At 59.2% G+C, this 12,097-nt stretch overlaps 1 protein-coding gene across 13 annotated transcripts in view; it reads right to left on the minus strand.

Annotated features, from left to right (window-relative positions):
• Nucleotides 1–4,695: 4,695 nt before the first annotated feature.
• DAGLA (diacylglycerol lipase alpha) overlaps nt 4,696–12,097 on the minus strand; it is a 60,925-nt gene continuing 53,523 nt past the window's right edge. For all 13 annotated transcript variants that reach the window (XM_036995618.2, XM_017652577.3, XM_036995614.2 and 10 more), the window contains 4 exons: nt 11,289–11,485; nt 10,434–10,563; nt 9,700–9,884; nt 4,696–8,277 (listed from right to left, as the gene is read on the minus strand). In XM_036995618.2, coding sequence (XP_036851513.2) covers nt 7,326–8,277; nt 9,700–9,884; nt 10,434–10,563; nt 11,289–11,485 — 1,464 coding nt within the window. In that variant the 3' untranslated portion in view covers nt 4,696–7,325. The remainder of the gene's footprint in view (nt 8,278–9,699; nt 9,885–10,433; nt 10,564–11,288; nt 11,486–12,097) is intronic.

Consider the following 12,097-nt stretch of genomic DNA (forward strand, 5'->3'; position numbering starts at 1 on the left):
CGCGGCCTGGCCCGGCCCCTGCCCGCCCTCCGCGCCCCGCCCGCCGCGCCCAGCGCCCCCTACCGGCCTTCGCAGCGCAGCAGCCCCGCTTCGGGCAGGCTGCGCGCCGCTCCTCCAGGCGGCGCTCGGCTAGGGGGCCCTTCCCGGGCTGGGGGGGTCGCCGTGTGGTCTGCTCTCTGTGCGCGGAGGGAAGGGCGTGCGGTCTGGGCCTGGGCGCAGCAGCCAGTCCCGTCCCCTCGGGCAGGGGAAGATGGCAGGATTCGGAATCTTAGATTTTTCAGAAACAAACCTCAGAGACATCCCTCATTTCCTCACTTTACCCACCCCTCGTCTCAGCAATAATAACCGGCATTTAATGAACATCTGTTTTGTGCCACACCAGCAGGCGTTACCTCATTTAGTCCTCCGAGGTGTGCTCCCAAGGAGATGCTATTATTATGTGCAGTTTACAGATGAGCAAACCAGGCTCAAGTGGTACTGTCTGAGGAAGCGCTGTCCTGAGGTGTTGGTGATGCTCTGTGCGCTGTCCAGTATGGCGGCGACTAGCCACGTGCGACTATCGAGCACTTGACACGTGGCTCTGGAGACTGAGAAACTGACTTTTCAATTGTATTTAAGTAGCTCAAATTTAAGTAGCCACGTGTGGCTCCAGTTTGGACAGCACAAGTGTGTGGATGTCAAGGCAGTGGGAGTCAAAGTCAGCATTCAGAGCCAGGTCCTGGCTGACCTGGGAAACTTGCCTCTCAGTCGCTGTGTGGTGGAGCAAGACCTAATGGTTCCATCCCCAGCTGTGTCCCGGATAAACCCACCACTCGCGTTCCTTTGTCTCCACCCTTGCGAGCCGCTCCTCATCTCCGTTCTTCCCAGCTGCACTGCCTCTCTTCTCACTGATGTCCTCTTCAATCCTTCCAAATCACTCTTTTTAAAACACAAATTAGACCATGTCCTTCCTTTGATAAAACCAGTGGCTTCCCTTTGCCACTGAGGGAGTGGCTCAACTCACAGCTTCTCAGGATCCTCAGATGCAGTTAAGTCTGAGCTAGGAAAACCTGTCCCACCCTACCGTTTAACAGATATGAAACTGAAACAAAGGCCCAGAGCAACGGGGGACTTGCTAGTAGATCAATATGCTAGCCTAGCCAGCCTGCATCTCTCAACTCGGAACATATAAACTTCTTGCTCTGGTTTCTGGGGTCTTGTATGATTTGCTCCCACCTGTACAGCTGACCTCACTTCCTACTTATCTCTCCTTTGCTCACCAAGTCACAACCACCAAGGCCTCCTTGTCATCAAACATGCCAGGCACACAGCTGCTGCGCATGCTGTTCCATCTGTTTATAATGCTTGTCCCCACATGGCTGGTTCTTTCTCTGTAGTCAGGTGTCAGCTCACTCATCACATCTCTGACCAGCCTACCTAAAGCAATCCCCCCTTCTGAGGCCTTTCTTTCTTACCATGTAGAAGATTTTTGTTAGTTTTTGTTACCATCATTCTCTTTACTCTGGAATAGAGGCCCGAGGAGGGTAAGATATTTTTCTGGCTTGGTCATTGCTGGCTCAATAACTATGTGTTGAATGAATGAAGGTTGGCATCATCAAATCTTAGACCTCTGAAACCTTGGATGCAAAGAACTCTGGAAGCCTGGACCCAGTGAATCATCTCATTAGGGAGTGGCTCAACTCACAGCTTCTCAGGATCCTCAGATGCAGTTAAGTCTGAGCTAGGAAAACCTGTCCCACCCTACCGTTTAACAGATATGAAACTGAAACAAAGGCCCAGAGCAACGGGGGACTTGCTGGTAGATCAATATGCTAGCCTAGCCAGCCTGCATCTCTCAACTCGGAATGCCACTGGCCCCCCAGTGGAGAGTTGGGGGTGAACTGGGCTGCCCAGTGGGGATGGGGTGAGAGACTGGGAAGCTGTTCCCACCCGGGCCACCCTCCCTTTCTCAGTGGCCAGCCATGAGGGAGGGGCAGCTGGTGCTGGAACCCCAGATGTGGCCCAGTCAGGAGGCCCGTGGTGGCCCACTGACGAGGGTCAATGCCACGACAGTTCTGGGCTGGGGGAGGGGTGCCCAGGCCAGCGGGCGCCTCACAGGGAGGTTTTGTCCCTCTGGGGGCCGCTCTCGGAGCTGTTGCTCTTAGATAGAGTGGGATTCTGCCGGAGGCCCCAGCTGTGTGCGCTGACCAGCGCCCCCCCCCACAGGGCTGGGCCGAGAGGGGGGAGAGGGCCACACTGAGCCGCGTATTCTTTTCCAGCTGATACCCTCAGAGGTTTTTCTCCCTCTGCAGCCTCCCTTAAGACAATTGTTATTCTCTGCTCTGCCCGCTCCCCCACCCGGTCAGGCCTGCTTGCGGACAAAGTAGACACCCGCCTACACCATGTGATTTTTTAAAAAGAATTTATTTTAGGAATTGTCTAGGACCGGCTAAAAACCAACTTCTTTTTAATCCTCCACCCACCCATAGGTCTTTCCGCCATAACCCACATGGTGCCAGAATGTTCATCATTTGAGGGCCATGCCAATGAGCTAAATATTGCCCTTGTCTTGGTCATCACAGTCAGGGAGGGGTATATTTTGCCCTCAACACCTAACTCCTCAGGCTGGATTATTAAGCCTCTGGGGTAGCCTTGAAGTTGGACGGGTTGGAATGGGGCCTCCTGTTAATCCCGTGGGAGCTGGCCAGGCTTAGGGGGTTCTGGACCTGTCATCTCTCCTGACTCCACTAGGTCACTGAGCAAAGGAGCAACTGTCCCCAGGGCTTTTCATTTCTGGGGAGCGAGAGAGGGGTGACTGAAATGTCCCAGACTCCAGGGCTCAGCCGAGAGTCGAAACAGCCACCTCCCAACTCCATAATGAAGTTGGGGCCCAAGGGCTGGGGCTGGAGAGGGAGCCCCAGAGAGCTGTGTAACCAGGACCTTGAGGGGCCCACCCATGGAGAGAAGTCCCCATTTGCACCCCTCCTAAGCCCCAAGAGTGGGGGTCTGAGACTTCGGCCCTGGCCCAGCAGACATGGCTGTCCCCTATAGCTGTCTCTCCAAGGCCTGCCCTCTGGTCTTTGGAGGTGTCATCTGTAAATCAGCCTGTTATTTCCTCTCAGTATAGGTAAGGTGCTAGGGAAGTGATTGCTAAGTGGTGATTTCTACGATGCCAGGTCAGTTCCCAGCACCCACACTGGCCTCTGAGTGGCTAAGGAGATAGTACTGGGAGAAGGGAGGCACGACCCAAGGGTTAAGCAGTAACTAAGTAAAGCTAGAGGCTAGCCCCGAGAGGGTGGGGTTTCCTGATGGCCAGGCCTTGCTACCACAGGGCTCCCAGCCTGCCATGTGCCCATGCAGCCCTGGCATCTGCCCATTTTGCAGAGGGAGAGAAATCCCCCAGGGCCGGTGAGTGTGAACCCAGCGAATCAGTGAGGCCTGGACTAAGGGGAGAGACAATACCCCCGGTCTGGGGGCCCTGCAGGGTAACCTCTCTCCCGCCTCCCTCCCACCTGAGATGGCAGGGGCTGTCCTCAGATACTGAGTGGGGACTGGGAGGTAGAGTGCTTGCTGCTCCAGCCCTTCTCAGAACTGCCCCTCCCAATTCCATTCTCTGGCTGTGTGACCTGGGGCAGGTCACAGAACCTCTCTGGCCCTCAGTTTTTTCTGCTCCACTAATTGGATAGGATAGTCTGCAAACCAAATCAAACTATAGGATGGGAAGAACCTGTGAAAACCATGAGGTTAGGGTGAAGGCCTAAGTCCTAGGCTGACAGGCCTGGATTCTGGCCCTAGGTCTGTCCCTGTAGCCTGAGTGTCTTGGACTCTTCACCCTTCCCTAGCCTCAGTTTCCTCTTCTGTTCAAAGACGGACGCTGTGGGTGAAGACAGGCACGGTGCTCTCACCCGCCCCAAGTCCTCATTAAATAAGGTCACTCTGGGCTTGGGGGTGGGAGGATGGGCAGTGTGGGGAAGGGGAAGACCAAGGTGGGGTCAGAGCTTGGCTGGGACAGGTTCTGCAGGTGTCTGTGGGACTGGCTGGAGGTACAGCGCCACCTGCTGTGTGGAGGGGGTAGGCCTGGGATTGGGGCTGGCAGGAGACTCAGCTGCCTGCCCACCTTGGCCCTGAAACTGTCCCACAGGCCTCGCTGCCCCTGAAGCCAGGCTGAGCTGGGGTCCCTGGGTGCCTTGGGTCTAGCCAGGCATTTTACACCCTCCAAAGGAAGCCTCAGCAAAGACTTCCAGTGGCCATTTCATTTCAGTGCTAAGCCTCTGGGGGGTTTTGTGGAGTCCCACCCCTCTGCCCTGGCTCTCAGCATTGGGGAGAGGGGCTGGGCACTGTCAGACAAGCTTGGTTCCCCAATTGCTAGTTCTGTGGTCTTGGGGAAGCCTACTCACATTGTCTGAATCCCACACCCTCAGGGAGGAGAAAGGGACTAACGAGTCCCTCTTTCATGACTTAACGAGGTTATGAACACGGATGCCCTGGTAGGTCTCTCACACAGGCAGTGCTCAACACAGGACCTCCCCCATTCAAATGGGGCTTCGAGGGGCTTCTCGTCCCTCACTGCAACTCAAAGTGTGCTCCTGGACCAGAGCATCAACAGCAGAGAGAGCCAGTCTTCAAGGTCTCCTCCTGTCACTCTGCCATTGACCTCAGCGTCAAGCACCCCCCCACCCCCACCTGCTGGGAAGGGAGGTCACTCAAGGCAGCCAGTGTGCTTCTGCATCCAGTTTATACACAGCTCTATACAATATACAGAAATCTTTATATACAGATATATTTATAGAATAAGCTATATTAATTTGTCTCTCCTTTTTACAGCAATATTAGTTTGGATCTTTCATACATTAAGTAAGTACAAAAAACATCATAGGAGAATGGCATGTAGAGTGCATGAGTGTCTGGGGGCCTGGCTGCTCGCTACCGATTGCATATGGAGGTCACCCAGGCGCCTGGGAGGACAGACCAGCACACAGCTGGGAAGCTTGTGCTGCAGGTGTGGGGACAGAGTAGGGGTCAGTCTGAGCAGAGCTGGACTCAGGGGGTGGCTCAGACCCCCCAAGTGCAGTGTGGGGAGGAGGGAAGAGACCCAGAGCAGGCCTATCCTTCAGGGGTAAGGTGGGGAGAGGGCAGCTTAGGGATGGGCTGACCTGGGGCATCCAGGGCTGAGTCCAAGCCTGCCCCAGCCCCAAGCCTGTAACCCGGTGTGGTGGCAGACTTGGGGGTGGGGAGTCTGTCCCTGATGGCTCAGTCCTGGGCCTTGGTGGGTGCCATGCCCCCTTAGAGGTCCCAGAATCACCCTGGCAGAAGAGGAATTAAAAGGCCAGACACCGAGTCTCTCCTTGCTGTTGGCAGGGGGCTGGGGTGGGGATGTGGGGGGGCCTGCTGGAACTTAACTCTGATTTATGATTTCTCTCTTTTTTTTTTTTAACTCTAAGAGTCATTGATTCTGTCCTGCTTCTGTGCTGGGCCTAGGCTATGCCAGCAGCCGGGACCCTCGGCAAGGGCAGGGTCCTGGAGTCAGGGGAGGGGTGGGAGTCAGAGAGTGAGGGAGGGCCGGCTCCCAGGTCTCTGCTCTCATCCGTCAGGGTGGCCAGGCGTCCCAGGGCAGAACCTGGGCCAGTCCCAGCTGGGTGTGGGGTGGAGGTCAGGACGCAGGCCACAGATGCCAGTGATCATGAGATGCGGGTCTTGGTCAGGGGTACCTAGCAGACCCGGAGAGGTCATGGCCAGGGCTGGGGCAGCACGCCTCCACGGAGACAAGGCACAAGCAGGCAGGCAATACCTCAGCACTTGCCCGTTTTCCACACCAGGGGTTAGAGCAGCAGGTGAGATGAGGGAGACAGCCAATGTCCGAAACTGCACTGTCCTGTGCTATCCCCACGCCCCCAATGCACCCCCCCCACAGGCCCCCATCACATTTGCTAGCTGTCTTCCTGGCAGGCTGGGAAGAGGCAGTGGGCAGGCAGGGGTGGGAGCGTGGGGTGGGTACCCGGCAGCTCCTTCCCCAGGGGTGGCGCTCACTCACGCACATGCACACATGCCCCATGCCAGCATGCACAATCTTCCCCAGTCAGCCTCTGGGGAAAGGCTGGTCTCCACCTCTCATCTCTTTTCTGACCCATCAGGAAAGGAACCCAAGTGGGAGCTCTGGAGGTCTCAGGCTAAACAGGACAGCCCACAGCCCTCAGCCCCACTGGGCCCACTCCCCCCGGAAGTGAGCAGAGCATTTCCAGCCAGACTCCACAATACTCCACTCTTGGCCCTACTTCCTGCCAACAGGAATACTGAGGGTGGGAGGGAAGAAAATCCTGTTCCCAGGACAGAGCCCAGACCAGCAAGGAGAGGCTGCTGAGGGGAGTGGCGGCGCGTTTGGTTTCAGATCCTAGGGCCTGGGGCTGCCTGGGCATGGGGGAGTGGGGAGGTGATATAAAGGGCTTACATGGGACCCTCAGAGGAAGAGGGATTTGGCTGCCCTCCTTCCCCGAGGGCACTGGCTCTGCAGCCAGGGTGATCACACCCTTTGAGTGGCCAGGATCCCTTGGGGTAGAAGGCTAGCTGGGAAGTAATGGGCAGGTGGGGCAGGCTCGGGTACCCACAACCCATTGACAGAGGGAATCAGCATGAGGGGCACCAAGCAGAGAAGGGGCAGACCTGACCCCATCCTCCTCCGGGCCCCTCCTGGCCCCATGGCTGCCTTGGGCCCCGTGGAGGATGGTCCCTGCCCTGCTCAGACAGGGGGCTACTGAACTTGTGATTGGGGAGCAGGGCCTGTAAGCCCAGGAAACCTGAGCCCAGCCCAGCAGCTTCTGTAAACATACACAGCACTGCAGACCACCTTGGTGGGAGGTCACCCCAGGGGGCTGGCCAGCAGGCACCAGATCTGGGGAGTGGCCAGGGCAGATGCCAGCCTGGACCACAGATGAGAATACGTGGGATGGGGGCTGCTCTCCATCTTGGTCCTGGGAAGGCTGCTAGAGGGCAGTGATGGAGTGATGATGGCATGCCCGTTGCCTGTCCTGGAATGGGGGATGCCAGGCTGCCCCTGTGGGGCACAGTCAGACTGAGAGGGCTGCCCTGCCCACCTGGCAGGCTGCCTCAGGCTCCTCCCCACTCCACATTCCTCTACTATCTGAAGGGCCCACATCCCAGCTGCCTTGGCTCTGGGGGTCCTAAGCTGAGGTAGGGATACGGACCCCCAGCTCAGCAGCAGTGCCCCATGCCTGAGGCTAAACTGGCCCCTGGGGGCCTCTCCTCAAGGCTGCCCAGTCCTGGGGGCAGCCACCAGAAGCCTGCAGGGCCACCTGCTGGGGCCTGGGCCTCAGCGGGGCTGCTCCTGGGTGCTAGCGTGCTGAGATGACCAAGTCATCCTGCTTGGCAGGGCTGGCCCCATGGCTGGTGGGGGTAGAAGTCCGGATCTTGTCCACTGCCAGGCACTCCTGGCTGCTGAGGCCCGAGGGCGTCAGGTCCATGAGCTCACCCGAGGAGCTGAGAGGGAAGGAGGGCGAGAGCGAGATGCCGGAGGAGGGGTCGGCAGAGCCGGTGAAGAGCCGCGGGGGCTTGGGCACCAGGTTGGGCTCGAACTGGGCGCGGAGCAGGATCTCTTGCTGGCTGGGGGACTTGGGGCCCTCGGTGTAGTCGCTGGTGGGGCTCTCCGGCACCACCATGCAGTAGAGGTCCTGGAAGGAGCTGCTCTTGCTGTCTAGGTTGAAGAGGCTGTCGATGAACTCTGCGAACTCCAGCACCTGAGGGCTGGGCGAGTCCCCCAGGCGCCCGTTGTGCAGCGCCAGCTCCCCTCGGGGGGCCGCCCCGTCCGCCCCGCCCCCCTCCTCCTCATTGGCCCCCATGCTGGGGGGCCGCTCTGGGGTGGCGCCCCCGCTGCCCAGGGCCGTCTCCAGGGGCTGCGTGTCCTGCGAGTGCTTGGACAGGCTGTCGGCCGCCAGCAGCTCCGTGCGTGAGCTCAGGGACGGGTTTTCCTCGGGGATGGCAGGGTCGATGTAGAAGAGGTGGCCCTCGTCGCGCTCCAGCACGGCGTGGAGGCTGGGCGAGCCGCGGATGCTGCGGAAGCCCGAGGAGCGGCGGGAGTCAAAGCTGTACAGGGACTCCGTGTCCGAGAGGCTCTCCATGGTGGCCAGCGGCGCCCGCCGGGCGTGCAGCTCTGCCGCCAGCCGCTCCTGGGTGGACAGCAGGAGCAGCTCCACGGGGTCCTGGCGGGCTGCAGCGGCTGTGGCCGCTGGGGACAGCAGCCGCCCCTCCGAGAAGCCCTCCAGGCTCAGATCAGACTGGGACTTGCTCCTGCAGAGGGCAGGGCAGGGGTGCGTGTGAGACTCCAGGGGGCCGGAGAGATGAGCCCAGCTGCCTGGCTGCAGGGAACTTGCGGGAGCAGCTAACTTAGCGGTTGTAGAATGGTTTGGACACAAAACCCTTATTTAAAAAAAAAAAAACTCACAAAAACCCAAGACAGAAGAGAAAAGGGTAGATGCTGGGTTGAGCCTCAGGCCCCACTGGACACAGTAGGGCTCCAGGAATGCAGCTGGGGTACCCGCACCAGAGCCTGCCACTGCATGGATGGGACACTGAGGCCAGGGAGCACGGCTGCCCCAGGTCACTCCAGAGGCAATGGTGTGGGGGTGCAGGGAGAGGGAAGGCGAGAGTTGGGGAGGGAGGGAGAGGGGAATGAGGACAGCACTGCCCGCAGCTGCTCCCACTGGATCCATGCCCGCCCTTGGGCCAGCACCCCCTGGGCCTCTCCCCTGGGCTGTAGCCCTCAGCAGAATGGGAGCCTGGGAGCCCCTGGGCTGCTCTCGTGCCTGCAGGGGGCGAGTGCAGCAGCTACTGCAGGTGGACACTGGCTCCCTCTTGTGGTCACGCAGCTGTCCGAGGAAATGCACAGAGGGGGAGGGATGTCAGGATGTTCCCACCAAGGGCTGGGAAGCAGCGACCACCCTCTGGGCAGCCTCCTGGACAGATTTGTGGCCTGGGCACAGCACGTGAGTGGGAAGTATCCCAGAGAGGAAGGAGGCAGGAGACACCCCTTAAGAGCCTGATCCCCCCAGAGAGTGTGTGCATGTGGGTTTGTGCATGTCGAGTGTGTGTATGACTCTGTGTTTATGTGTACAGCATGCATACTGGGTGTCTGTGTCAACAGCCCATGTGTGTCTGGGTGGCTGGGTCTGGGCACAGGCACATTCATGCATTTACATGCAGGGTTGCCCATCTAAGCCTGTCCTGGTGTACGTGTGTCTCAGCCGCTGTCTTGGTGTTTGCCCTATTCATGAGTATGTCTGTATGGCGTTCCCTGTGCACTGGAGTTATTTATGAACATATGTATGTGCACATGTAAGCTTCAATACAAACACATGTGTGTGTGTGTGTGTGTGTATGTAAGTGCACAGGTGTCCATCTGTTGGGGTCTAAATGGCCATGAGAAGATCTATGTGTTTGTGGCCAGGGCTCTGTGCATCCCTAGATGCCCACCCCTAGCCCTTGTAGGCTTCAGTGACGGTAGGCCGGGGGGCAGTGGAAGCAGAGCAGGAGAGATCCTGAGCAGCAAGGGCAAGCTTGACCTTTCCTGCATGTGTGTACAGAGCTGTGCAAACCTTTGTGGGCCCAGCATGTGCATGGGATGCACATGCACACAAGCATTTGTGCTCTGACACCACACTCGTGGCTCCTGCGCGCAGCCTCTGGGGTAGGGCTGGGGTGGGCAGGACTCACCTGACGCTGTTTCGGTGGTCTCCAGTGGGCAGCTCCTGGGCGAGGCCAGCAGGCACGGGTGGCCCCGTGGGCAGTGGCTGCTGCTGGAAGATGAGCTCAGGAGTCAGATCCACCTCGGTGGGGCTCACCATGACCTTAGCTGCAGAGAGCAGGGCCGTCTTCCCCTTGTTGTAATTCTCCAGCACCTGGGGACAGGATGGGGAAGCTGGTTGTGACAGAGGGGTGACATTCATGTGTGGGGGGCAAGGTGGCAGGCCAGGCCTCTCAGGCCAAAGAGAGCTTCATGGGGTCAGCAGGCCCCACTCCCCAGCTTCCCCAGGATCCTGCTCCTGCAGGGAGGCCCCGGGGTGGCCCTGCCATCCTGCCTCGCCCCACACACAGATGGCCAGGTTGGAGTTTCCCTTGCCTGGGTCAGCCTTTCTGTGGCGGGGTGTGATGCCCTAGGCTGCCCCTGCTTGGCTGCGCATCTGTCAAGTGCCAGGTGGGCCTCTGAACTCAGCTTGCCTCCGGGACAGGTCCCTGGGAGTCTCGTAAACTCCTCCCCACCACAGGGCCAGGTGGCAGTGTGGACGGAGCAAGGGTATGAAGGCGAGGATCTGGCTCCACCGCAGCCGGGCTGGGGGCTCACACTCACTTTCAGAGCATCTGAACTCTTGTCTGCAATATGGGGATGGAGGCTGGGCCAGCAAGGCATTGTGGGGCCCTGATGAGGTGCCACCACCCAGGGTGCTCACCTTGTGGAGCCCCTCCATGACCACGTAGGGGAGATGCTCATGCAGCATGGCTGGCGAGATGACCACCTCATTGAAGGCCTTGTTGTCACCCCAGATGGCGAAGTACGTGGGCTCCTCCTGTTCACAGCAGCTGAGGAGGCCCAGGGCCCAGGGGGAAGCTGAGCTGGACGGAGCTGAGCTTGGCCCCCAGACCTCCCGCTCTGCTCTTTCTCTTGCTTTGCAAGCCTGGCCTGGATTTGGCGACCCCCTGCTCGCTCTGGCCAGCGAGGCTCCCTCCCTGGGCTCCTTATTGCTGCCTCGCCCTCACCCAACCCCACCCCAGCCAGGAATGTTTATGCCGAAAGGAGGTCAGGAAAGGCTGACCTTGAGCCTCAGCCACAGTCCCTACATAGCCTTCTACCTGCTGTGGCCTCTGCCACATCGGGGAGGCGGCCCATGCTGGGAAGGAGGGTCCAGAGCTCAACCCTCGGAAAGAGCCAGTGGCAGGAGAAGCCTGTGTTTGCTCCTTCCTCTCTCCTGGCCCCGCCCCATCCCTGCTCACAGCTGTCAACTAATCCCAGAGGTGGTGCCAGGTGACAATCAAGGTGTGAGCTGCCCAGGGCCTCAGCGTGACCCCTCTGGCCATCTGCTTTTAAATGGACCACAAGTAGGAAGAGCTGTCCTGAGGGACACAGGGAAGGCTGACACTGGGGACAAAGGCTGGGACTGTTAAAAGAGGGGCCTGGAGTTCTGCCCCAGACTGGCCTTTTGCTCCACTCCAGGGCAAGACAAAATGCATGGGTGCCCTGGGCCACCGTCTCCTGCCTCTGCCCCCAGCCCTGAGGGTGAGGGAGGCAGGGCAGCCCTGGCACCTACCAGCACTGCTCCGCGGGGTGGTTGTGGACCACGTGGATGATGCGGCCAGGCGGGTAGAGAGGGGTGCTGGCTGACAGGGCGATGGTCAGGTCGCTGGGGTGGGTCCAGAGCCGTGTGCTGGCCAGGGTGGTCACCTCTACCTCCTCAGGCAGCTCCGACTTGGGGATGCATTTGGTGGCCCCCACAATGATTCGCCACTGTGCAGAGCACAGGGAAGATGGGGACAGAGTTGAGCAGTGCTGGCTGGGTGGACAGGAGGGCTCATAGGTGACAGGTGGGAGCTGGGATGGCCATGGGTAGAAGGAAGGGCAGTGCCCAGCTGAAGAGGCAGTGGCTGAGGTGTATGGAAGCCGTGATGGCCAAAAAGATGCCAAGAACAGATGACACGGAATTGCTGAATTTCAGGGCTAGAAGGGGCTGGAAGACCAGTCAACCTCTTACACAGTGGATGGGGAAACATGCCCAGAGAAAGGAAGGGACTTGCACTAGGTCACTTCACAAGTCAGAGGTCACTTCACAGTTCTGCCTAGCTGCTCCCACCAGGCCTGGCCACGTCTGGGTTGGTTCCCAGCCCCCTGTCTCGTGAGCCTGACAGGAGACTGGGTCTGATAGGAGCAGTTCTACATCAGGGGACCAGGCTCCTCCAGGAAGACCTGGTCCCCTAAGGCTTCACTGCCCTGTCTACCCCCTGGTACCTGACACAGGGCCCTGTCTGCCAGAGGGTCAGGGGCCCCAAGGCTGGGAACAGTCCAAACATGTAGACAGTGGACAGGGTATGGGCTGGCCTGGGGGGCACAGAGGATGCACTG

Source organism: Manis javanica, chromosome 11 (assembly GCF_040802235.1).
Source record: "Manis javanica isolate MJ-LG chromosome 11, MJ_LKY, whole genome shotgun sequence".
NCBI classification, from domain to species: Eukaryota; Metazoa; Chordata; class Mammalia; order Pholidota; family Manidae; genus Manis; species Manis javanica.